At 35.7% G+C, this 25,792-nt stretch overlaps 1 protein-coding gene across 1 annotated transcript in view; it reads left to right on the forward strand.

Annotated features, from left to right (window-relative positions):
* The window catches only part of LOC150097591 (protein FAM89A-like), a 40,228-nt gene extending 14,818 nt beyond the window's left edge, over window positions 1–25,410 (forward strand). Inside the window, exons 2-3 of the mRNA XM_090407461.1 lie at window positions 2,901–3,294; window positions 24,988–25,410. Coding sequence (XP_090263587.1) covers window positions 3,007–3,294; window positions 24,988–25,311 — 612 coding nt within the window. The 5' untranslated portion in view covers window positions 2,901–3,006 and the 3' untranslated portion in view covers window positions 25,312–25,410. The remainder of the gene's footprint in view (window positions 1–2,900; window positions 3,295–24,987) is intronic.
* The last annotated feature ends 382 nt before the right edge of the window (window positions 25,411–25,792 follow it).

The following is a 25,792-nucleotide window of genomic DNA, read 5'->3' on the forward strand; positions in this document are numbered from 1 at the left end:
CAACATGTTACAGTTTACACAGGAAATGAGTAAGTGAAACTATTCAAATTGTAATTGACAAAAGATCTAATGTCCTAATGTAGTGCCCTCTAATGTGGTAAAAAAGAAGCATTACAGTGTAGGAGTTAATCTTAGGATAAGTTTCTCAAATATTTGGCAAATTAATACAGCCGTACTTGTTAAGGTTAGGAGGATGATTCATAGCCATTGTTGACTTTAAAAATAATCTTTCTGATCTATAATGATTTCTATATAGCATATTGTTATTTTTGCATCTAAGTTGCTTGAGGCAGGAAGGAAAAGTATGCTAAGTCTTTCAGTGCAGTTTGTAATAGAAAAATTTACAGAACTTTTCCTTTTTTTCCCTTCATATTTTTTATGCAAAGTGTAGCCATTCCCTTTATCCAACTCAGCCATCACTATAAAAAGTTAATAGATTACTAAGGCATGACTGACCCTTCACAAAGCCACACTGTCCCTCATAGAATATCATATTCTTATCCATGCATTCCTGAATTCTCTTTTTGACCAACTTTTCCCATTGTTCCTGAGATAATGATTCATTCTCTGAAAACACAAGCCAATATCCCATCCATTCATACAGCTGTGTTTGCATTTAGATTCTGCAATATCCTAAGTATCTCCAATTCATCAACTTCTGTTTTCACATCAGTCCCTGTCGCTCTGCCATAGCAATATTTTCACTTGAATGATATACCTTTGTAAAGTGGTCACTTAGTAGCTCAACAATTTTATCTGCCTCTGTTAGAATTACTTCTCTACCATTATGAAATTTACATAATGAAAAAACTCTGGGATTTCCTTCTTGTCTGTTCCATTAGCTGGTCACCTTTCTACTTATATACCTTCCACAACATTTTCTTTTCTTTTTTTTGCAGCTTTTACTTAATGATATTACTCATCCATATAGCTCCTGACCATATACAGTGTGATATTGCTTCCTCCAGATAATTGAATATATTCCCCCCCACATGCACTATGAACATCCTTTCCTCTAATATTCTTAGCATTCATGTGTATAGAGCAAGCAGTATATTTCTATTACTCTTATTCCCATTGTTCTCCATTACCTTTGATATAATACACAACTGCCCTGTTACTCAAGGTACAGTCCTTGCTCAAGACCATCTCTGTTTTTCTTCTACCTTATTGATTCTACTCTTCCTCACCTAACACACCCTGCTTCTCTGAGAACAGCAACTTTCCCAAATTGACACACAAATTAATATTCCACAAAATTGTGGAATTCCACAATTTTGTGGAATATGGAAACTGGGATTCCACACAATCCCAGTTCCATTAGTGGTGCTGTGTGCAGCCAATATTTTCGTGTTTATCAGTAGAGAGAGTTTTCTAACTGTACAGGTTAATATGCATTGTGGAGATTATGAGAACTGTGTAGCTGTAATAGTGCTTCACAAGGTTGGAATGTAGCCACCTGTTATTTTTAACATGCTAAAAACACACGTGATTAGTAGGATGTTTGTGTCTCGGACTATTAACCATTATAACAATATAGAAAACATATCATACTGCTGACGAACAGGTTGACCACACTGCGTTAGGACTCAACACCTTGTGATGGCTTTGAAGGTACACCTCACCATAATCCTGTGACAATGCAGAAAGTGATGCCATGAGAGATGAACGTTTTGCAGAGAATGATGTCACATGTACTAACTGATGACCTGGGGAAGGGAGCTTATATTTGTTCTACTGGATGCTCCTAACATCACAATTTATGTTGCAAAGGGTGATAAAATCAAAGGCACTTCTCCAGCGGTATGCAAACAACAGACACAGAGATATAGCCTCTTTACAGATGAGATTTTCATCATTGAAGAGTCATTTAACTGTCAAAACGATTGGTATTCATACAGTACACAACAAAGTACACAAGAAGTATATGCTCTGGATAGTTGCATAACATCTAGGATTCAGAGGGGTCATCACTCCCACATCAGTGATGGTTTAGTGGGGGATGCAGATGTATCAGAAGATATCCAGGTTGCATTTCTGTGAGAAATAGGTCAAAACTACTGGCAGTGTGTATCAAGACATTGTTCTGGAATCTCTGGTATGGTCTCTGAACAACACATTGTTTCACTGTAGGCAGTGGACCCTCCAGCAGGACTCAGCCCCTGTACACAAGGCAAGTACCACATAACAGTGGTTTGAGGTGAATGTGTCCAACCACATATCATCTCAATGACTGTCTGGAAGTCCTGATCTGAATCTGTTTGATTTCAAATTGTGGTCGGAGCTTGAGAGTAGCCTGCAAGAAATGATATCCTAGCACTACCAGCTTGAAGTTGGATTTGGAACGAGCAGTGGCAGCGTTTCTGTTTGATGTTGTGCATGCTGCTATTGATATGTGGCCTCACAGACTTCAGGTATGCATGAAGACAAGGGGATATTTTGAACATTGGGTACTGCTATATGCACATTATATATGTGGTTTGTATGCACTGAAAGCTGTAAATGATTTACTGATAGATTAAAGTTATGTGCTGTTGTAACAGTATTTATCACTAGACCAGGTGTAGTAAAGTACCATTTATTTACAAGACTCTTAAATCCTCAGTTAATTCTTGGTCATTTTGTTGTCTCTCTCTGTCACACATCTGAAGATTTTTGAATTCTCTTCACCATATGAAAATGACAATTAGTTTACAATGGTTTATATATTTTATTTATTTATATATGATTAACTACTATATTAAAAAGGAGCTGATATTTGAGGTATATGTATAATAATCAGATATTTCTTTCACATGCATTGTGATAATTTATTTCATGCTGTTTAAGGATATTTCTCTAAATCTAATTATCGTATGCTTATTTTTTTGGAACTTTATTATATTTATTTTCCTTTACAGTTAAGAACTAGCCATTCCTTAACACGTTTTATCCAAAAAATATATATGTATAAAAATCGTTTTTGAAGGTGATCTTAAATAATTCCTATTAGTTTGCACCTTCAAAATGGCTTCTCTTCAAGGACTCCCTCCACTTCCCAAGAGTCTTAGTGGTTTGCTGAACTTTAGTAGTGCCCAGTGGAAAGAGTTAGAAAGACTTCATACTATGCGGACTATGATTCAGCAAGATCTCAGCCGTGGAATGGCAGAGCGATCCAATCTCCAACGAAGTACACAAGAAGAAAGTGATAGAGAAGGCTTTAGTAGTGGACGAGGCAGTCCAGCAACTGACATGAGAGGTGTGAGTCGAACAAGTAGGCTAGATGCACAATTAGCCTTACTTAGAAAAGAAATGGTAATTTTTGTGTTAGAAAATATGGTATATTTTATCCTTAAGTCATAAATGAACATTTAATTAAAAAAACAACTTATTTTTAGAAATTGTCTACTGAAATGCAAGCATGAAATATTAATATTTGGAGGATATGATTTGCAGTCTAGTCATAATTGTTGTAAGTACCTTGTGAAATTATGGATTGTAGAGATATATTGCCAGTATCGAAGTGAATTCATCAAGTTTCAAATATCGTACCTGTAGCTTTTTCCACAAATGTGTTTTCTAATATAAGGTTATCCATATGTTCCTAATAGCATTATATGACTGGCCAGAGAGTGGGAGAAAGAAAGTTTTTGTGTCATTCCAGTTCTCACTTCTTGTAACTGGCCATTCTTTTTAATGTGTTTTCTCCAATGCAAAATACAAAATATATACTAAGTTTATTGAGTTTGGTTGGTGAGGGGGGCATATTTTTACAGCAATGGATTATGGCACCAACACTCAAGAAAGTGGATAATGTTCTCATATACCATAGCATTTACTTTCTTTGAAGAATGTTATTGGTCCATTTATACAAATATGTCTTTCCCCCTCCTCCATAAACTCATTATCATATTTAAACATACTCATGGCTCCGGCAAAAGAGCAACTAAACATGCAACCCATAAAGCTGTGGCATTACTGATGAAATTTTTTTGATAACTGCACTCTTTTGTAGAGAGGAGGAGATGGCTGTTGACACCACCCAATTTATTGCTTACAGTATACATACACAAAGGAATAAGACATATAAAAACAGTTTGCATGCACAGGAGCTCCAATGAAATTAGAACGTTTTGCAAAAAAAAAAAAAAAAAATGTTTATACACTGAACAGAATAGATTACTTTGCACTTGCAAACTTGCAAATGCATTTTTAATAGTGGGGGCTTAAGGATCAAAGCTGTATGACTGGGAGGAGACCTTCATGTAGCCTTTTAAGGAATGCGGACAACTTACCAGGGGTTCTGATATAATATCCAATCCTCACCTTTTCGTGGTGCACCCTGTTAGGTATTTACCTAGATACTGAACAAATGAGGATGAGTTAGCAATTTGGAATTTAGCTGACCGAATTGTATTCTCTTTGACTTAAACCACAATGTAAAATGATGGTATAACATGACAGAATTTCATGGGGCATCACCAGATTAAACGAGGCCCCTGTCATTTTTGTCAGGGATGCAGGGCAAATAGAGCAAAGTCAGCTACTAGAAAAAATCCGAGAACACATCTCAACTCAATATCAGCAGTTGAAGATTGATACTATCAATGTTAGAATCATCAATGGAAAAGAAATGGAATTAACAGAGCTGATAAGTAGCAGATCAACATAATAGGTGTGACTGAAACAAAAACAGGTGAGATCTTTCTAAACAACAACATACAAAATTTTTATTCAGGATAACAAACAGGGAAAAGAGGGAGTAGCTGTAGTACTCAACACTAAATATGAGGATAATCTTCTTAAATGGCATGCAATATCAAGTAGAGTGGTGTCAGCAAATATTAGAATTGGGAATTGGACCAGGAGGCTTGCTTATGGTCCCATAGAAGGTTTTACTAAGGAAGAAGTGGAGAAATTTTTTGAGGCATTAGAGAAGGCAGCTGGCACAAAGAAAAAGTTGGTCCCTGTTGGAGATCTAAACAGCAGAGTAGGAAATGATTATCAGATATTTAGAAATGCTTGGGAAAAATTTGGAGAAAAGAGCAAAGCAAATAATAATGGTAAATGCTTGCTGGATTTCTGTTCAGGACATGGATTAGTTATTACTAACTTCATGTTTCAACATAAAAATGTGTACAAATCACATGGAGAGAAGATGCAAGAAATAAGAAAAGTGTCATTGACTTTGTTATAGTTGATACTAATGTTTTCCCACTAGTTCAGGACAGAAGACTGTACAGAGAATTTGAAATAGGAAGTGGTCACTACTTAGTTTTAAGCAGGATAAAATTGAATTGAAAATACAGCTTTGATCCTTAAGCACCCCACTATTAAAAATGCATTTTTTTAGCAGATGTATTTGAAATATATTGAAAAAAAGAGCATGTAAGTAAGTTTTAAAATGAATCTAAGTTGAACAGCTTCCATAGGTGAACTGTAGACTTAAATATACAGACATCATTCAAGAGTTCTTGTACCAGTTTATAGTGAGGAAAATAACTTGCAAGATTTATGGAGAAATATCCTGACAATGAGGTTCAGATAAGATTTATGCATGCGTACATGAGAAAAGGTAAGAAAAATCGATGAAGGGAGGGGGGCTGGGTTTATGGATCAAATAGGAATTATTTGCCAGTGATTAGGAAAAGGAAGGAGTTGCTATAACATGAATATAAACTTCTTGATTGGCAGGCAATTTCAAGTAGTCATATGGAACATTTTAAAATGGAAAATTGGACAATGAAACTTTTGTGCTTACTCCCACAGATGGTCCATGAAGAGGAATAGCTCAAGTCATTGGAGAAGGCAGTTGAGAGAAAAAAGAAAAGCTGTTCCTTGTTGTTCTATATGTCTGGTGTTCATTTCTTATGAAAATAAAAACCAGGCATATAGAAATGCCAAAAAAACTTGGGGGGGGGGGCTACCTGCTAGGATTTTGCTCAGGACACGAAGTAGTTATCACTAACACCATATTCCAATATAAATACAGGAAAACCTCGCTTAATGTGATTATGTAATCCATCAGTTAATGCACACTAAGTGAAATCGCGTTAAGTGAATACAATAAACAATAGGAATAATTATAATTCATCCATCAGTTAACGTAAATTTGAAAACATAATTATAACTATATTGTAGGATAAAAATCATTAATAAAAATCAATTGCTTAAACTTTTATTTAATGTCTAAACATTGAGCTACTTTTTTACAAAAAAATTAAGTAAAGATGTTTGAATAGTGCTCAACATTTTCATCTTGTCATGCGCTTTATCAAGATTTCGGTGGACTTCGAAGCTTCATTCCATATCAGGATCAGCATCAAACAAAATTTCCTTAGCATGCCCAATGTGATTGAAAACTGACTCAAGTTCTTTTGCAGTTAATTTCTTAGTCGTAACATTCTCTTCTCTTCTTGCCTATGCATGCTGTTGAAGGAGATCATTCTCACTTAACTGTTCTGAATGGGAATTGAGCAAGTTTCTCACATCTTCATTATCCAGTTTATTAAATCCAAGTTCTTTTCCAATTGTGCTGATTTCTTCAATAATGTTAGATCTCGGATTTTTCACATGATAAACTAACATAGGCTTGAGTTTAAAGTTGTCTTCTGCATTGCCTCCTAATAAAAGCGTAAGACAATCTTTAGATACTTTATATCCTGGTTGAGATGCTTCTGTTTTAGCTAGGAAAGTTTTTGTTGGTATACGCTTCCAAAAGAGACCAGTTTCATCGACATTGCATATTTGACGATTGTCATAATCAGCCTCCTGAATTATCCTTTGCAATTCTTTAGGAAACTTGGCCACAAAATCTTTATCATCACTAGCAGGTTCCTCAGTTATTCTTATTATGCAATCCAGCTCAATTTTTAAACAGTCAAACCATCCAAAACTTGTAGTAAAGCTTTCACTTTCCTCTTGAAATTTGGTCTCTTTCAATAATGCAAAAATATTGAGAGCTTTTGCCTAAATATTCCTTGTACTAAGAGGTATTCTTTTTTGGTTACAATCCTCAATCCAGAGTGATAGAAGACATTCAATCTCAATCATTAAATGGCTTCTATTTTGGGTGATCTGCATGCTTAAAGAAGCAATAGCAACTTGTTTTTTGTATTCTTTGCTCTTATTTAATATAGTCCGAACTGTAGACTTGCTTTATCCCAGGTCTCACACAATCATTGTATTACTAGCGCCACTTTCATGTCTCTTAATGACTTCCAGCTTTTCCTCTAATGTAATTATAATCCAACCACAGAAGCGAGAACTTTCATTAGCAGATTGCCAAAAAGAGTCATTTCATATTGAAGGGGAGAAAGAAATAAAGCAATGTACGAATTGGTCACCAACAAGCGAAATCACGTGTTTTATACTTACAATTTTCCAATTGTTATACAAGCAAAATAGTTACCACTTTAAAAACTACAATGATCATAAAAGAGAAGTTAATTTTCCGACGTGTAATAATAAACACTCGTCCCACAATATGGATTGATTACCGCATTGTGGGATTATCAGAATGGATTCTCCTTATTTTGACATGCGCAGAAGTGTTGAAAGGTCTCATATCTGTGGGCTTATTATACTTTTTCTTCTCTTTCTATTAATGCTCCTTTCTTTATCAGTCTTTCTCTTTTCCATATCAGGGGGTTGAATATGATAAAGCTTTATAAGCATCTAAATTAAAGCAAAATGAAGGAAAAGTGATTGAGCAAGAGAACAGGGTTTGCTCGTGCGCTTGCGATGATTCTTTGGAGATTTTCAGTTAAGAATGGGTGTATGTGGAATCTACTGGATAGGTGATTATGATAAGTTTAGGAGACAAGCAGTGCATGGAAGATGGTCAAGAGGTATCTCAAGGAAGCAGTATCAGACTGTATAACCAAGGTCAGGAGGATAAATAAGATAGGAGTTAAATGGATAACTATTGTCATTAAGCATTAGCTCCAAAAAATAATGTTGTGGAGGGGTGTGTAAGGAGAAAAGTAATTAGCAAGCTCATGAGTAATACAAGGCTCAGGCAAGGAAGATGATGAGCATGGTAAGGAAGGCATTATGAGAAATTAGCCACGTATGCCAAAGGAAGTCTTGGAATTCTTTTGCTATGGGGCAATTAAAGGGAAGAATGACTATGACAAGATAACATTGAGTGCTGATGATAGTTATGTGACAAAAGTACAAACAAATAGTTGAGCTATTAAGTGACCACTTTGCAAAGGTTTGTTATCCAAGTGAGGATATTGCTGTGACGTGCGACAGGAAATGATACGAGAATAGAAGTTGATGAATTGGAAGTGGTCATAGCTGTGTAACTGAGAGGAAATCTCCACATAGTCTGTAAAGGAATGCGGAGAACCCACCAGGGCTTCTGACATAACGTCTAGTCCTCACCTTCTCGTGGTGCACCCTGTCAGGTATCTACCTGGATACTGAACGAACAAGGATGGGCTGGCAATTTAGGATTTAGCTGACCAAATTGTATTCTTATTGGCTTAAAGTACAATATAAAATGATGGTACAATATGACAGAATTTCATGCTGGCTGGGACATCACCTGGTCAGACAAGACCGCATTGTTTTTGCCATGGAACCAGGGCAAACAGCGAAAAGTCAGTTACTGGAACAAATCCTGAACCACACCCCGACTCTACACCACTAGAGTTCAAGATCGGTACTATCACCATGAGAAGCCTGAATGGCAAAGAAATGGAGCTAGCTGAGGAATTGGATAAGTACCAGATTGGCATAATAGGAGCGACTGAAATTTAAAAAAAAAAAAAAAAAATTCGAAAACTGGTGAGATCTTTCTGAGCGATAAATACAAAATGTTATATTCAGGCAATGACAATCAAGGAAAAGGAGTATCTATACTATTCAAGACTAAATACGAGGCTTATCTTCTTGCATGGCAGGCAATATCAAGTAGAGTGATGTGGGCAAATATCAGAATGGGCAACTGGACAATGAGACTTATTTGTGCCTATGGTCCCACAGAAGGTTCTACTGAGGTAGAAGTGGAGGAATTTTTTGAGGCTCTAAAGTAGTGGTTCTTAACCGATGTTCCCTGGAACACTTGTGTTCTGCCAAAATATGTCACATGACACAGTTCTGAGTAATTGGCTACTCTGATCCTAACAACTGAAGACTGCTATGTGTGTTGACTTCTAAACCAATAGAATAGCACTTATAGATCAATGGTAGGCTCTATTAAAGGATTTGTTACCCTTTCAAAGAAAATAAACCCAAATATTATATCTATGCACTGTTTTTTGCACACAGAATCCTTAGTTTTAAAAACATTACTGGCAGTATTAAAATCTGTACTAGACCAAGTTGTAAATATGGTAAATTACATCATGTCAAGACCTTTAAAAGCATGCATTTTAAAAAAAACTTTGCATATCTATGGAAGCTAAGTACGAATCTTTGCTTTTGCACACTGAAATAAGATGGTTATCCAGGGGTAAAGTGCTATTCCGAATTTTAGAACTTAAAAATGAATTATTGGCCTTTTTTTCAAAATGAAGGTACAGTTGCTTTTGTAAAATGTCTTCAAAATGATATTTGGTGTGCTAAAATGGCATATTTAGCTATTTTTAATTACTTGTATATTTTTTTTTACTTTTTTTAATTACTTAAATAGCGTTTATACAAGTATCCAAGGGAAAAATGAAAATATTTTGACATCCACTGACAAATTGTCAGCTTTTCTGAAAAAAAGTATCTCTCTGCGAAAACCGCATATCAGAAAAAAATACAGTATATATATGTTTCCTTCACTCTATAATAAAAATGACGAGGGAATTATTTCCATTATAACAGAACATTTAACAATATTGGAAGAAAAGATTTCAAGTTACTTTCCTTCCTTAAATACATACAATTATGACTGGATATGAAATCCATTTGGCACAGTTGATACATCGAGTTGTGAATTTTCATTACAAGAAGAAGAACAATTAGTTACCTTGTATTAGTATGAGCTCGATTTCTCAATATTAACTAATATAAAAACTAAAAAGTGTATAAGACTTACTAATATAGACAAAGAGATGAAGTTAGCATTATGACCCTAATAATGCCTTTGGTGTTTCCCCAAATTTTTCTTATAATCAAAAGTGTTCCATTACTTCGAAAAGGTTAAGAACCACTGCTCTAGAGAAAGCAACTAACACAATGAAAAAAGAAAAGTTGGCCCTTGTTGGGGATCTAAATAGCAGAATAAGAAATTGTCAGATATTCAAAAATATTTTGGGAAAATTTGGAGAAAAAGAACAAAGCTAATAATAATGGCATATACCTGTTGGATTTCTGCTCAGGACTTGGACATGGTTATTACTAACACATGTTCCAACCTAAAAATGTGCATAAATTCACATGGAGAGTAGAGGCAATAAATATGAAAAGTCTCATTGCCTTTTATCATGTCTGTCAGTGAGTACATGGAGAGATACAATATAAAAGATATTGTTTGAACTTATAAAAAATAGACTCTTTCTTTTAAGGTTACACGGTGATCAGCATTGATATTTAAGAATTTAGGAACACAAAACACACATGTTGAAATTATTATTTTACTAATTATTAATAAAATAACACGACGTTTCGACCTCTCTATTGAGGTCATCATCAGAAGGATACATATGTGTAGGAACCAAGCTACATGCTGTTGCACTCTATAAAGGTAAATTAAATCTACATTGTTAACTAATATTTTTCTTAGCCTGACCTGTAGTGATAAAAAAATAAATAAAAAACTAAAATAAAATAAATAAATGAAAACTACAATAAACTCTGCTAAAGTCTTCATGTACTAAGATTCTTCTGGACTTGTACAGTTCATATTGTTATAATACGATTTTCTTCTGAATTTGTACAGTTCAGGTTGCTATTGAATGTTCCGGGGGGGGGGGGGACTTCAAGTCTTGTATTGAGATTTTTCTTTGTGGTTGCTATGAAGGTTGAGATGGATCCTCCACATTCATTCAGATTTGGATTATGTTTGAGCATTTCACATGCTTCTTTGAATTTCCTCTCGAACCAGGTTTTGGTGTGGTTTGGAGACTTGGTACCTTTCCAGTCAATTCTGTGGTATGTTTGGAGTGTGTGGTCAGAAAGGCTGGTTTTTTCAGAATGGAGGTATTTAATATGTCGTTTGTGTTCATCCTTCCTGATTGGGATGGTTCGCCCTGTTTCCCCTATGTATGGTATGTTACATGTGCATTGTATTTTGTAAACCCCTGGGTGGGCTAGGTGTGGCAGAGAATCCTTGGAAGAACTGAGTAGGTGTCTTAATTTTGTCGGGGGTTTAAAGGTGGTTTTGATGTTGTATTTGTGTAGTGTTCTGTCTAGTTTTTCGGAAATGCCTGTAACATATGGTATGGCAATAGCATTCTTGAAATCTTTTTTGTTTTTAGTGGTATCTCTGTGGAGGATCTTGTGAATGGTTTTTTTACTGTATCCATTTTTTATGAAGGTGTGGTTGATGATCTCGTATTCCTGGTTAAGAGCTTGTTCATTTGAACAGATAGTTTGAGCTCTGTGTTCAAAGGTGCTTATGATCCCTAGTTTTTGTGTTGGGTGGTGATAAGTTGTGTGTGTAGGTTTGCAGTAGACTGAGAAGGAGAGACAGCCTGATGGAAGATGTGTGACGAGTGTGTCTAGGAACGGAAGAGAGTTGTTTTTTTCTATTTCAATGGTGAATTGGATGCGTTTGTGTTGTTTCTTCAGGTGACTAAGGAATGTATTTAGTGCTTTGTGGCGGCGGGGCGAAATGGCGAAAATATCATCGACATATCTGATCCAAAATTTGGGTTTTAGGCACGCTGACTCTAGATCTCGTTGCTCAAAGTCTTCCATATAAAAGTTAGCTATTGGGGAGGGAAAAGTGATGAGCCCATGGCTGTACCCTCTTTTTGAAGGAATAATTGTTTTGCCACACGAAATACCCGGAGTGGAGTACGTGGGCAAAGAGAGCCGTGATGTTGTGTGGAAATATGTTCATTAAGAGCAAGATAGTATTGTTACGTCATCACTTTCTGTTATTAGAGCAAATAATGAGTAGATAACCATGGAAATTTTGGAAACCTTAGAAGAAAAAAGAGCTGCAAAATACTTTGAACAGAGGAAAATAAGCAGCATTATAAAAGACTGAAAAACAAAATAGAATGTGCAAATCTGCCAAAAATGGTTGGTTGGAACTAGTTCTCTGGGGGGCCATTCCCCTTTTCAGACCCTGACAAAATTTGTTTGATTTGCTGCGCCAGCCAGAGCCTAAGGACAGAAATTTCTTGTCCTAGGGAGGTTTCCCAGAAATTAAGTGTCACCAAAATTTGTAAAGTAAGTTAGGAAGCTATAGATATCTTAACTTTACAGTCATGGCCTATTGTATATTCCCCTTACACGTAGGTCCGAAGTTTAATGATTGGTGAAGTCAGTCTCATGCTTAGATCACACACAGGCTTACATAGGAAAACATTTTTATTATATGACTTAAGGATTACAATAAATTTGATACTATACGAGGTTAGCATTCTACCTCTGGTAAAGCAATACTAAAAGGGAATGATCTAAATCACACGCACAGCATTCGCACTTTAGGCATACAATTCACTTTTATACACAATTCATCTACTAAATAATAAGCATATTATTCACATACAATTTGGTACACATATGGTACATGACATTATTCTAGTTCTGAACTTATGAATTATTAACTAACAATCCCTTTACAATAATTTTGGAACCATAATACTTGGGTTCTCAGACTACTAGTCTAATAAGGTTAGAGACTCCCTAAACATGTATTATCATTAAAGTTTTTCCTTCTTTCAGCCAGGTTCTTATTTCTTTCCTTTCACAAAATCTTATCATTATAAAGCAAGAAAAGTCACAGTACTTTACCACTCTGCAGTGTTTACGTTGAGACCCTTTCGTCCGTCCTTTGTTGTGGGATATCACCGCTGCTGTAAACTTCTACCACATGGAGGTCACGTACTCGTTTCGAAATGGCCACTCTTTCTTGCTGGACATTCGCTTATCACGTAGGTTGCTATCGCTTAGCTCGACCTTCTTCAAAGGGGATCCTTTGCTGTCTTTCATCAGCACAGTTTTACCGATGGCCCACATTGGGATCTGCCGTCGTCTTGTGCATAGCCTTGCTGTACTTGCATTAGTCAGCCATGGGAGAGTTGATACTGGTCATCGCCGTCAGCACAAGGGAAACCGGAACAGGAAAACAAAAAACGGGGGCATACCCGACCTGCATAACTGTATTTATATCCCTTTTTAGTGCCCTCTTTCCATGCTGGAATCTTATTCACCGGAGCCTCCCTATTCATCCCGACGAGGTGATGTCACTCTGCCGCCTTATGGTGTCTGCTCCTTTCGGGGGAACGCGTGCCCCGTTCGCTTTCTACGAATACTCTAGCTTCGGGCATTACGTCACCGATGGTGGTTAGACCACAACCTTTGGACTTTTGTTGGCAGTATATTTACTTTCTTCCATAGGACATAGTTTTTTTAATAATAATGTTAAAATATTATACACAATCCAAACATTTCGCTTTAATAACATCGTTCAGATAACAGATTCAAATCTCAGACTTGTTATCTCGTTTTCTATGTTACCCTTTCTATGTTAAACATGACATGTTTTCTGATAATATGAGTTTGATTGCTAGGAGCACAAGTATGTTCTTATTCAGTGTTGTGCCTGTTAAATCTTGTATGAGTGACTCTTTTGTTGAAAGAGTCCCCCATTCAAGATCTCACAGTATCATTGATTGAGACATTAGTGAAAAGGGAAGTTACGTCAAAGCTGACTAATAGATCTTAGTTGTTGAGTGTAATATTTTTAATTTTGTTATGTGTATTTTTTATTTTTATGTAGGAAGGGGAATGACCTACCAATTCCTTGAGTGTGGCTGCTAATTTTTTGGCTAAGTGGTAATTTTGGCTGTCAATTCCTTCCACAATCAGATGTAGTGGTGGTGTGTCTGTTTTGTGTACTTTTGGCAGGCCATAAATTCTGGGTGTGCGGGCATACGGAGGTATTAGTTTTTTAATTGTTTCTTCTGGCCACGTGTTAACAGATTTAATTAATTCAGTTGTTTTCTTTTTGTTGTGTTGAGCAACCAACCACCATCGGACCACGGCCTGGTTATCAACCAATCAAGCTACAATCTCACCCAAGGTGAATTCTCGCTGCTGGAGAAAGGTTTAAACTATGCTATTGTGCCGAGGTCAGTAAACAACCTTGATATAATTTATCATATCGAGAGAGGTTTAAGATCCCTTCCCTGCCAATTTAGCTGACAAAATACGGATGGAAACTGCTTGTATACTAAATTCAAACAACAAATTAAGCAGCAACCTAAACAAAGCAGAAAAACTGGCCCTCAAATCCCTAAAAAATAATCAGGACATTATTATCACAAAAACAGATAAAGGAATGCCACTGTTGTTTTAGATCGGACAACCTACATAGAAAAAAAAAATGAACCATTTGGTATCGGACAACAGCACCTACCAAATGGTAAATTACAACCCCACGCAGCGCAACAAAAAGAAAACTGAATTAATTAAATCCGTTAACGCGTGGCCGGAAGAAACAATTAAAAAATTAATATCTCAGTATGCTTCCTCGCCCAGAATTTATGGCCTGCCAAAAGCACACAAAACAGACGCACCACTATGTCTGATTGTGGACGGAATCGACCCGAATTATCCCTTAGCCAAAAGAATTACCAGCCACACTCAAGGAATTGGTAAGTCATTCCCCTTCCTACATAAATACACAACATTTCATAAACAAAATTAAAAATATTACATTCAACGACCAAGATCTATTAGTCAGCTTCGACATAACTTCCCTTTTCACTAATGTCCCAATCAATGATACTATTTTACTCTTACAGAGGGGTGCTTAACGGTCAGAGCTGTATAACTGATAGGAGATTTCCACATAGCCTTTAAAGGAATGCAGAGAACCGACCAGGGCTTCTGACCTAATGTCCAATTCTCGCCTTCTCGTGGTGCACCCTGTTGGGTATCTATTTTGATACTGAACGAACGAGGATGGACTGGCAATTTGGGATTTAGCCGACCAAATTGTATTCTTATTGGTTAAACCAAAATAAAAAATGATGGTACAACATAATTTCATGCTGGCTGGGGCGTCGCCCGGTTAAACAAGGGCCCCCGTTGTTTTCGCCAGGGAACCAGGGTGAACAGCGAAAAGTCAGCTACTGGAACAAACCTGAAAACACACCCCAACTCAACATCACCAGAGTTAAAGATTGGTACTATCAACATAAGAAGCCTGAATGGCAAAGAAATGGAGCTAGCTGAGGAATTAGATAAGTACCAGATCGACATAATAGGGGTGACTGAAACAAAAAAGACAAAAACTGGTGAGATATTTCTGAGCAATAAATACAAAATGTTATATTCAGGAAATGACAATCAAGGAAAAGAAGGAGTAGCCATAGTATTCAACACAAAATACAAGGTTCATCTTCTTGAATGGCAGGCAGTGTCAAGTAGACTGATTTGGGCAAATATCAGAATGGGGAACTGGACAATGAGACTTATCTGTGCCTATGGTCCCACAGAAGGTTCTACTAATGTAGAAGTGGATGAATTTTTTGATGCTCTAGAGAAAGCTACTGACACAATGAAAGAAGAAAAGTTGGTCCTTGTTGGGGATCTAAATAGCAGAGTAGAAAGTGATTGTCAGGCATACAAAAACGTTTTGGGAAAATTTAGAGAAAAGAGCAAAGCTAATAATAATGGCAAATATCTGTTGGATTTCTGCTCAGGCCATGGATTGGTTATTACTAACACCATGTTCCAACATAAAAAAGTGCACAAATTCACATGGAGAGAAGAGGCAAGGAATAAGAAAAGTCTCATTGACTATGCTATTGTTAATAGTGATGTTTTCTCCCTGGTGCAGGACACCAGAGTGTACAGAGGATTTGAAATTGGAAGTTATCACTATTTAGTCTTGAGCAGGATAAAATTGAATTTCATATTGAAAAGAATAACATGTAAGAAAGTTTTAAAGCGAATAAAAGTTGAGCAGTATGTAAGAATGCTAAACACTGTGTAAAACTAGCTAAACAAAAGTCATGGGAGGACTTTGGCAAGAATATAGAAAATAAATATCAAGAAGGTGGCAAAATATTCTGGAAGTTGTTGAAGAAGCTTAGGAATGGAGGAAAGAGTGCTGTAAAAGGACTTAGAGATGATAAAGGTGATATGAAAACAGGAGAAAAAGATATCCTTGAAGTATGGAGTAATTACTTTGAAAATTTGCTAAATGAAACAAGCAGTGATGACAGCACAGTGGTAAAAAACACTCAGCAGTCATACAGTCAGGAATACATATCCATTCTTCAAGTAGAAAAAGCCATCAAAGGCTTGAAATGTGGAAAGGCAGCAGGAGTAGATGATATTGGACCAGAAATGCTCAAATATGGAGGTATAAAAGTCATACAGTGGCTGCACTGCATAGTTCAGAATGCCTAGACAGAGGGACGAATTCCTGATGATTGGAGTAGAGCTCTCATAGTACCCATATATAAAAAGGAAAATAAAACTGAATGTGAGAATTACAGAGATATTTCCCTACTGAGTGTTCCTGGCAAGATCTATGCAAGTATACTTGAGAAACGGTTGAGAAGAATTGTGGAAGAAAAGCTTGGTGAAGAACAAGCTGGATTCAGGCTAGAGGCTGTCAGGATCAGATCTTCACTTTACGACAAATAGTGGAGAAATCATGGGAATATAACAAACATCTATATTTAAGTTTTGTCGATTTGAAAAAGGCATATGAGAAGGTGCCAAGAGAGAGAGAAGCTATTCAATACGCTACAGTTATATGATGTCAATGGGGCATTATATCAAGCAATACTTAGTCTTTATTTGAGTTGTAAGTCTGCAGTTAGAATTGAAGGAAGTACAGGAAGATGGTTTAATGTGAAACCTGGTGTGAGACAAGGATGTACATTATCCCCTCTGTTATTCATTATCTATATGGATCACATTATGAAGCAAAGTGGTATTAAACATGATATCAAAATTGGAGATGTTAATGTCAGCTCTTTGCTTTATGCGGATGATGTTATACTCCTAAATAAATCCGCTACAAGTCTGCAAGATTCTCTGACTAAATTGAATAACTGTTGTAGTAGATATGGTATGAAGGTCAGCAATAAAAAGACATAGACAATGAAAATATGCAGAATCATTGAAAATGTCAACTGTGTTGTGAATCGAGAACCTGTGGAACAAGTGAAACATTTCAGCTACTTAGGCACGATTTTTAGTGAAGATGGTAAATTAAATATGGAAATAGACAACAGAATCAACAAAGCTGGTATGGTAGGAAGTCAATTGAATAATTGACTTCCTACCATACCAGCAAATTCATATGGAATAAGAGAGAAATTAGTCGGAACACTAAATTAGCTGTATACAAGACAGTGTTCAAACCAGTTTTAATTTACGGATCTGAGATCTGGGTCAGAAGTAAAACACTTGACCAAAGACTAGAGACCGCAGATATGAGAGTCCTGAGAAAGATTAGAGGCATGAACAGATGGCATCAATGGCAATATCATATTAAAAACGAGGATATTAGGAAAGAACTTGACATTGTCAGCATCTAGGAATGCATTAGCAGAGCTAATCTCAGGTGGTATGGTCACGTAAACAGAATGGGCAAGGAAAGATTAGCAAAACAAGTGTTCTCTGCCAAGTTAACAGGAAAACGACCCAGAGGAAGACCAAGATATAGGTGGATTGATACAGTACAAAATGCCTTAGACGATAGAAATATAAGATCTGGTAATGTTGGAGTCTTGACAAGTAACAGACTGATTTGGAGGAAAATTGTAGATAGGAAGTTAGTAATGATGTAAATTTTTCATGTAGTACTATCTTATCCTGTACACCCCTTGAGGGTAAATGGTAGGAATTGATGATGATGACGATGATGCTCTTACAGAACATATTTCCACATGACATCACGTCCCTCTTTGCCCATGTACTCCGCTCTGGATGTTTCATGTGTCAAAACTATTTTTGCCTTCAAAAAGAGGGTACAGCAATGGGCTGTTAATATATGTTAATAGCTAAGTTTTATATGGAAGACTTTGAGCAAGAAGCTCTAGAGTCGGCATGCCTAAAACCCAAAATTTGGCTCCGATATGTCGACGATATTTTTTTACCATTGTCCCACGGCTGCAAAGCACTAAATACATTCCTTAGCCATCTGAAGAAACAACACAAACGCATTAAATTCACCATTGAAATAGAAAAAAAAAGAACTATCTTCCGTTCCTAGACACACTCGTCACACGTCTTCCTTCAGGCTGTCTCTCTTTCTCAGTCTATCACAAACTTACACACACAGGCCAGTACATATACAAAATTTCTTATCACCACCCATCACAAAAACTAGGGGTCATAAGCACCCTTAAACATGTAGCTCAAACTATTTGTTCATAAATAAATTGATGATCTCGTATTTCTTAACCTGGAATATGAGATCATCAACCATACCTTCATAAAAAATGGATACAGTAAAAAAACCATTCACAAGATCCTCTAGAGAGACCACTAAAAAAAAAAAAGATTTCAAGAATGCTATTGCCATACCATATGTTACAGGCATTTCCAAAAAAATAGACAGAACACTACACAAACAACATCAAAACCACCTTTAAACCTCCGACAAAATTAAGACACCTACTCAGTTCTTCCAAGGATCCTTTGCCACACCTAGCCCACTCAGGGGTTTACAAAATACACTGCACGTATAACATAGGGGAAACAGGGCGAACCTTCCTGATTGTGATGGTTCGCCGTTTCCCCCGTACTATACATATATGGTACCATACATATGTATGGTATGAACACAAACGACGTATTAAATACCTCCATTTTGGAAAAACCGGCCTTTCTGACCACGCACTTCAAACATACCACAGAATTGATTGGAAAGGTATCAAGTCCCTACACCACACCAAAACCTGGTTCGAGAGGAAATTCAAAGACGCATGTGAAATGCTCAAACATAATCCAAATCTAAATAAAAATGATGGTCTAACCATTCCAAGAATGTGGAGGACCCATCTGCAACCTTCATAGCAACCACAAAGAAAATCTCAATACAAGAAGACTTGGCGAAGTTTTTTTTTCTTTTTCTCGGAACATTCAATAGCACCCTGAACTGTACAATTCCAGAAGAATCCTGGCACATGAGGACTTTAGCAGAGTTTATTGTAGTTTTCATTTATTTATTTTTTTTTATCACTAGAGGTTAGGCTAAGAAAAAGATTAGTTAACAACGTAGATTTAATTTACCTTTATAGAGTGCAACAGCATATAGCTTGGTTCCTATACGCATGTATCCTTCTGATGATGACCTCAATACAGGGGTCAAAATGTCAAGTGTTATTTTATTAATAATTAGTAAAATAATCATTTCAACACGTGTGTTTTGCGTCCCTAAATTCTTAAATATGAATTATAAAAAATAGAGATGCAATAATCCAAAGAATTGAGGAATTTTATACTGAACTCTATGAAAACAAAGACCGAGACATCCAAGAATCATCTATGGATAACTCGAATGAGGAAGAACACGATGCCCCTGAGATCTTACAAGATGAAGTGAAAATGGCACTGCAGGAAATGAAGAATGGAAAAGCCCCAGGAGAAGATGGAATTATGGTAGACTTCTTAAAACTGGGAGGAAGCCCTGTTATCAGACAGCTGACTAAACTCTTTAATAAATGCCTAAAACAGAGAAAAATTCCAAAAAAATGGAACACTTCACTTCTAATATTAATTTTTAAGAAGGGCAATAAGGAAGAAATTAAAAACTACAGACCTATAAGCCTACTCCCCACCATATATGAAGTCTTCACAAAAATTTAAATAATAGAATAAAATCTAAACTAGAGGGAATGCAATCCTGTGAACAAGCTGGATTTAGAAAGAATTACAATACTTTGGACCATATTCATAGATCAAGACAGCTCATTAAAAAATCAATAGAATAAAATAAACCCTTATGTCTGGCCTATATAGACTACGAAAAAGCATTTGATTCAGTTAAAACATCTGACACTAAAAGCACTTGAAACCCATGGAACTGAGAAACCATATATTGAAACACTAAAACATATTTACAATAATGCAACTTCTGTAATTAAATTATATAAAAACAGTGAAAAGTTCCCAATCCAAAAAGGCATCTGGCAAGGCAACACCATATCTCCAAAATTATTTACAGCTGCACTAGAGGAAGTTTTTAGAAGCCTTAATTGGGAAACAAAAGTAATAAACATAAATGGAGAAAGGCTGCATTATCTGAAATTTGCAGATGATATTTTCCTAATAGCAGATAATCTTGAAGAATCTGGAAGAAAGGCTTAATCAGCTAAATGAAGCCTCCAGAGTAATTGGATTAAAAATAAATAGAGAAAAAACAAGAATGACAATGAATAAATACATAAACCATAGAATTGTCAAAGTTGAAAACCATGAAATAGAACAAGTTAGTTCATATGTATGTTTGGGTCAATTGTTATACTTTGAGGATTGCCAAAGAAAAGAGATTGAACGAAGAATTCACCTTGGATGGTTTATGGGAAAATGAGAGAAATATTCACAAGTAACATCCCTATGAGTCTAAGAAGGAAAGCTTTCGACCAGTGCATACTTCCTGTCCTAACTTACGGAGGAGAAACATGGACTTGAACAGAAGCCTTGAACAAAAACACTGAGAACAACACAACATCGCATGGAGAGAAGTATGCTGAAATAACATTAAGAGATAGGAAGACAAATACCTGGATAAGATCTCAAACAGGTGTAATGGATATTGTAAAATACATTAAACGGGCTAAGTGGAGATAGGCTGGCCATATTGCTAGATGCAGTGACGGGAGATGGACTAGAAAAACAACAGAGTGGATACCATTGGATGGAGTAAGACAGAGAGGAAGACCAAGAAGAAGGTGGAGGGATGAACTGGGACAAATTGCAGGAGTGAGATGGATGGGAGAGGCAGAAAACTGAATGGTCTGGAAAATCATGGGGAGACCTTCGTCCAGCAGTGGACAGAACCAGAAGATTGAAGAAGAAGTGGATATTTTGGTTCTCCCACAATGAATCTTCACTGTGGGTATACTCATGCAATAATAAAAATAATACTTTAGTTATTATTCTTATTATTGCACAAGTGTGAAGTTGTATGCAAAGATAGAAAAATCAGAACTCTCTGGTACTCAAAAAGCTAGAGGCAGTCATGGAAAAGAAGAAAGCATATCTAAAGTTTGCAAGTAAACCAATATGTCTCTGAGAAAATGCAGAAAAAATGTAAGGAAGTGAAGCACTTTGCAAAAGTAGCTAAACAAAAGTATGGGATGATTAGTGCAACTAGTTCTGTGGTTGATCACTGGAAAAAGGTTTTGAAGATCAGAGATGATTTATATATTACATCAATATTATGCTTGGTTTTTATGACAAATTTCAGTTTTCTTACATTTATTTTTGCACTTTGCAGTGCTAAGTAGTTGATAAAAGTTAGCTCTATTGTTAGGCTTATAATTTCTGATATGTAACATCCAAAGTATTTTTTCACCAGTTTTAGTTAAATGGCTGCAAGTAATAATCGTGGTCATTTGTTGTAATGATGTTTTATATAATGATAATATACAAGGTTTTAATCTGTATGATAACCATGAATTTGATGTAGTTGCAATATAAATAAACAGACTGATATGCTGACAAGGGGGCCATGTCTGAAGTGATAAAATTAAGTTTCACAAAATAATGCAGTATTTATAAAATGCTGTATCACTTCTTCTGCATTTTCTGCTTTTTTTAAAAAAATTCTGATAACAGAAGCTGGCTTCTTTGTTAGTTCATTGTTTAATTAAAAGTGAAAATTTTATGTAATTTCATAATAATAATAGAAATAGCAAAATTTATTAGGTGATAAAGCTACCCCTTTTCAACCATAGGCAAATTTACATTTAACATAAAAGTTAAATTATATTAAGGGTAGTTAAAAGGACATACCTGGTAGTGCAATTTCAGAAGGTAGGAATGACAAGATGTTTGACACTGAACTTGAGGCATTGAAACGTACAATATGAGAAAGGTTGAGAATAATGAAGCTCAGTTGTGTGGATTTAAATACAAACAATGAATAGCTGAAAATGAAACTTGAATTGAATATAAACAGTGAGCAAAGAAAATGAAGATGAAAATGGAATAATTTTGAATTTAAAATAACAAAACCACCTACAATTTAAGATAATATATTTACCACGTGGCAAGCTCAGTCAGTCTAGTGCTGTTCAGCTAAATAATGATTTTTTTTTTTCCCCCACAAAATGGTCAGCACACTGTCATGGTCCTGTATATACTTTACTCATTTTTCTTTCCTTTTATTCTTTAATTTTTAGGTTTCATAATTTTAAATTCAAAATCTATAGTCCATTCCATTCATCATCTTTCTTGTTTATATTCATGTTTCATTTTCAGCTATTCATCTCACATATTTAAATTCACAAAATTGAGTTTCATTCTTCAACACCTTTCTCATATTGCACTTTTCAATTCAAGTTTGGTGCCAAATATTTTGTAATTACTACTTTCTGAAATTGCATTATCAGGAATGTCCTTTTAACTATCCTTAACATAATTTAAATTTTGTATTAAACATAAGCATAGAAACTAAATATCAGAAAGGCAGCAAAATATTCTGAAGTCTATTGAAAAAGCTTAGAAAAGGAGGAGAAAGTGTGCTGTACAAGGAATCAGAGATGATAAAGGTGACATGAAAACTGAAGGTATTCTAGGTATCTGGAGTAATTACTTTGAGAAATTGCTAAATGAAACATACAATGAAAGACAGCATAGTGGTAGAAAACAGGAATGCAATCAGGAATACACATCAGTACTCGAAGTAGAAAAAGCCATCAGTAATCTGAAATGTGGAATGACAGCCTGCTGCATAATTCAGAAGGCCTGGTCAGAGAATTGAATTCTGAATGATTGGGGTAGAGCTGTCATAGTACCCATCTTTAAAAAGGAAAAGAAAACGGAATATGAGAATTGCAGAGGAGCCCTACTGAGTACTCCTGGTAAGATTTATTCAAGTATACTTGAGAAAAGGCTACGAAAAGTTGTGGAAGGAAGCTCGGAGAAGAACAAGCTGGGTTCATGTTTGTCAGGATCATATTTTCATTTAAGACAAATAGTTAACAAATCATGGGAATAATATAAGGATCTGTATTAGTTTCGTAGATCTGGAAAAACTGGGTAATAAACGGGACATATTGAGCAATACACAGTCTATATTTGAGTTGCAAGTTAGCAATTAGTATTGAAGGAGATACAGGGAAAATGGTTTAATGTAAATCAGGTGCAAGATAAGGATGCATATTATCTTCACTGTTATTCATTATCCATATTATTATTATTACGTATATCCACTGAATCCACCAACCGCAACTACCTTCAATCATCTGCACCAATGCCATCTACCACTGACCACCACTAGTATTTTCACAGACAATCACAAACATCCATGCTCACTGCGGGATTTGAACCTTCAGCCTTTTGACTGGAGAGCAGATATGCTAACCACTCGGCCAACCAGGCCGGCATATGGATCACATTATGACGGAAAGTTGTATTAAACCTAATATCAAAATCAGATATGTTAATCTTAGTTACTTTATGCAGATGATGTTATACTCCTAAATAAATCCAATACAAGTCTGCACAATTCCCTGACTAAATTGAATGGTGAAAATGGGCAGAAACATTGAAAACATCAACTGCATCCTGAATGGAGAACCTTTAGAACCAATAAAAGATTTCAGCCATTTCGGCACACTTTTTAGTGAAAATGGCAAATTAAATATGGAATTACACAACAGAATTAACAAAGCTGTTATGGTACAAAGTTAACTGAATAAATTTATTTGGAATAAGAGAGAAATTAGTCAAAACCTGCTATATACAAGATGGTGTTCAAACCAATTTTAACTCTTGAATCTAAGAGCTGGGTTAGAAGTAAAACACTTGATCAGATTGGAAACCCATAGATATGAAAGTTCTGAGAAAGATTAAGGGAGTGAAGAGATGGCATCACTATTAATATTATATTTTCATAAGTGAACTTTTGTCAGCATGTAATAGTAATTATCAAAGAAAGAAAGAAAGCTATACAGTTTCATTTTGGATGAGTTTACTTATGAAAAATACAACTCGCTGACATAAGATTGCTTTGGTATTGAATGAGAATTCTTGCTTTCAAGATTTCTACCTGGTCTCCAAAGAGAACCAGTCAGTTCAAAACAGCTGTCAGGTGTTTCTGCATATATTCAGCTTTGAAATAATGTTGGATCTTTAATATCCACTATTTCTATATAATTTACATTGCGAAAATAAAGCTGCATGGTTCTTTAATTGTCAGTAGGAAGTTAATAACGATGTAACTTTTTCATGTAATACAATGGCAAGATCCTGTAACCCCTGAGGGTTACACGCCAGGAATTTGATTACTATTATTATTTGACACCTCCAGGGAGTCCAAAGACTCATCGAGGGAGAGTGTGCCAACAGCATCGAACGATTGGTCCCCTTCCAACTTCTAACCGCGCTCAAACTTACTTAACTGAGCCATTAGTAGCAGAAGCTCTACCAATCGACCAACCTTTGCCGGCATGTAGATTTGCCTTTGGTTGAAAAGGGTAGCTCCATCACCTAATAAGTTTTGCTGTTTCCATTATTGTTATTATTACAAGAGCAGCATGAAACTGAATTTCAGAAAGTTTCTGTATGTACATAATTTCGTATAATTTAAGTGATAAATAAAGCAGTTCTCTATTTTTACTGGTCAACAGTTTCTTGTTAGATCTTCCTAACTAGTAAGGCTTGTATTTCTGATATGAAGTTTTTGTTTAACAGGTAGGACTTCGCCAGTTAGATATGTCACTTCTCTGTCAGTTGTGGTCATTAAATGAATCTATTCAAGAGTACAAACATTTTCTACAGGAGAGAATGTCACTTAGCTTATCACCATCACATGCCTCATCACCTGGTTGGGATAATGGTTTAGACTCTCCAAGTAGTGAAGAACCAGCAGAAATGAATGGTGTTCCTTTTGATTTGCAACAACCAGTTCCTAAGCATCTTACTCGTGTGGGTCACCAAGATCTGGATGCAGTTCCCGAGAGACTGTCGTCATCAGAAAGCAATTCGCATTCCAGCCTTGAATTTGGTGATATTTGATTTGTGATTAGTTGATATTATTGTAAGACCTTGTAATGGCAGTTAAAAAAATTGATTATTTTTGATCTTTGTTGACTTATATTGGTGGGTGAGTTTATATATAATTCTGTTAAAGGAGATTTATCGGGTAAAATTTCTTCTCTCCATCCCTTCTTTCTACTTCATATGAATTTTGATGTCATTACTTTTATTAATATGAATTTTTACCTCCATGTCATTTTTTTTAGCTAATTAGTTTAATAGGCTTGTATTTTTATACCCATATTGGTATAATAAGTAATTTAAATAGAAAATTTACAGCAGAAATGGTGTTTAAAGCAATGTGCACTTGTTTTTGATTCTATATATGCATTGCTATCATTAGATATCCTTTAATTGGTATCATTGGCTTATGCAGTATTATCATCTCTACATATAATGAAATGATATTTGAACTTGTTACATAAGAAATTATTTACATAGCTTAAATTAATATGAACTA

This window comes from Typopeltis vanoorti, chromosome 17 (assembly GCF_054136105.1).
Source record: "Typopeltis vanoorti isolate ZY-2024b chromosome 17, IOZ_Tvanoo_1.0, whole genome shotgun sequence".
NCBI classification, from domain to species: domain Eukaryota; kingdom Metazoa; phylum Arthropoda; class Arachnida; order Uropygi; family Thelyphonidae; genus Typopeltis; species Typopeltis vanoorti.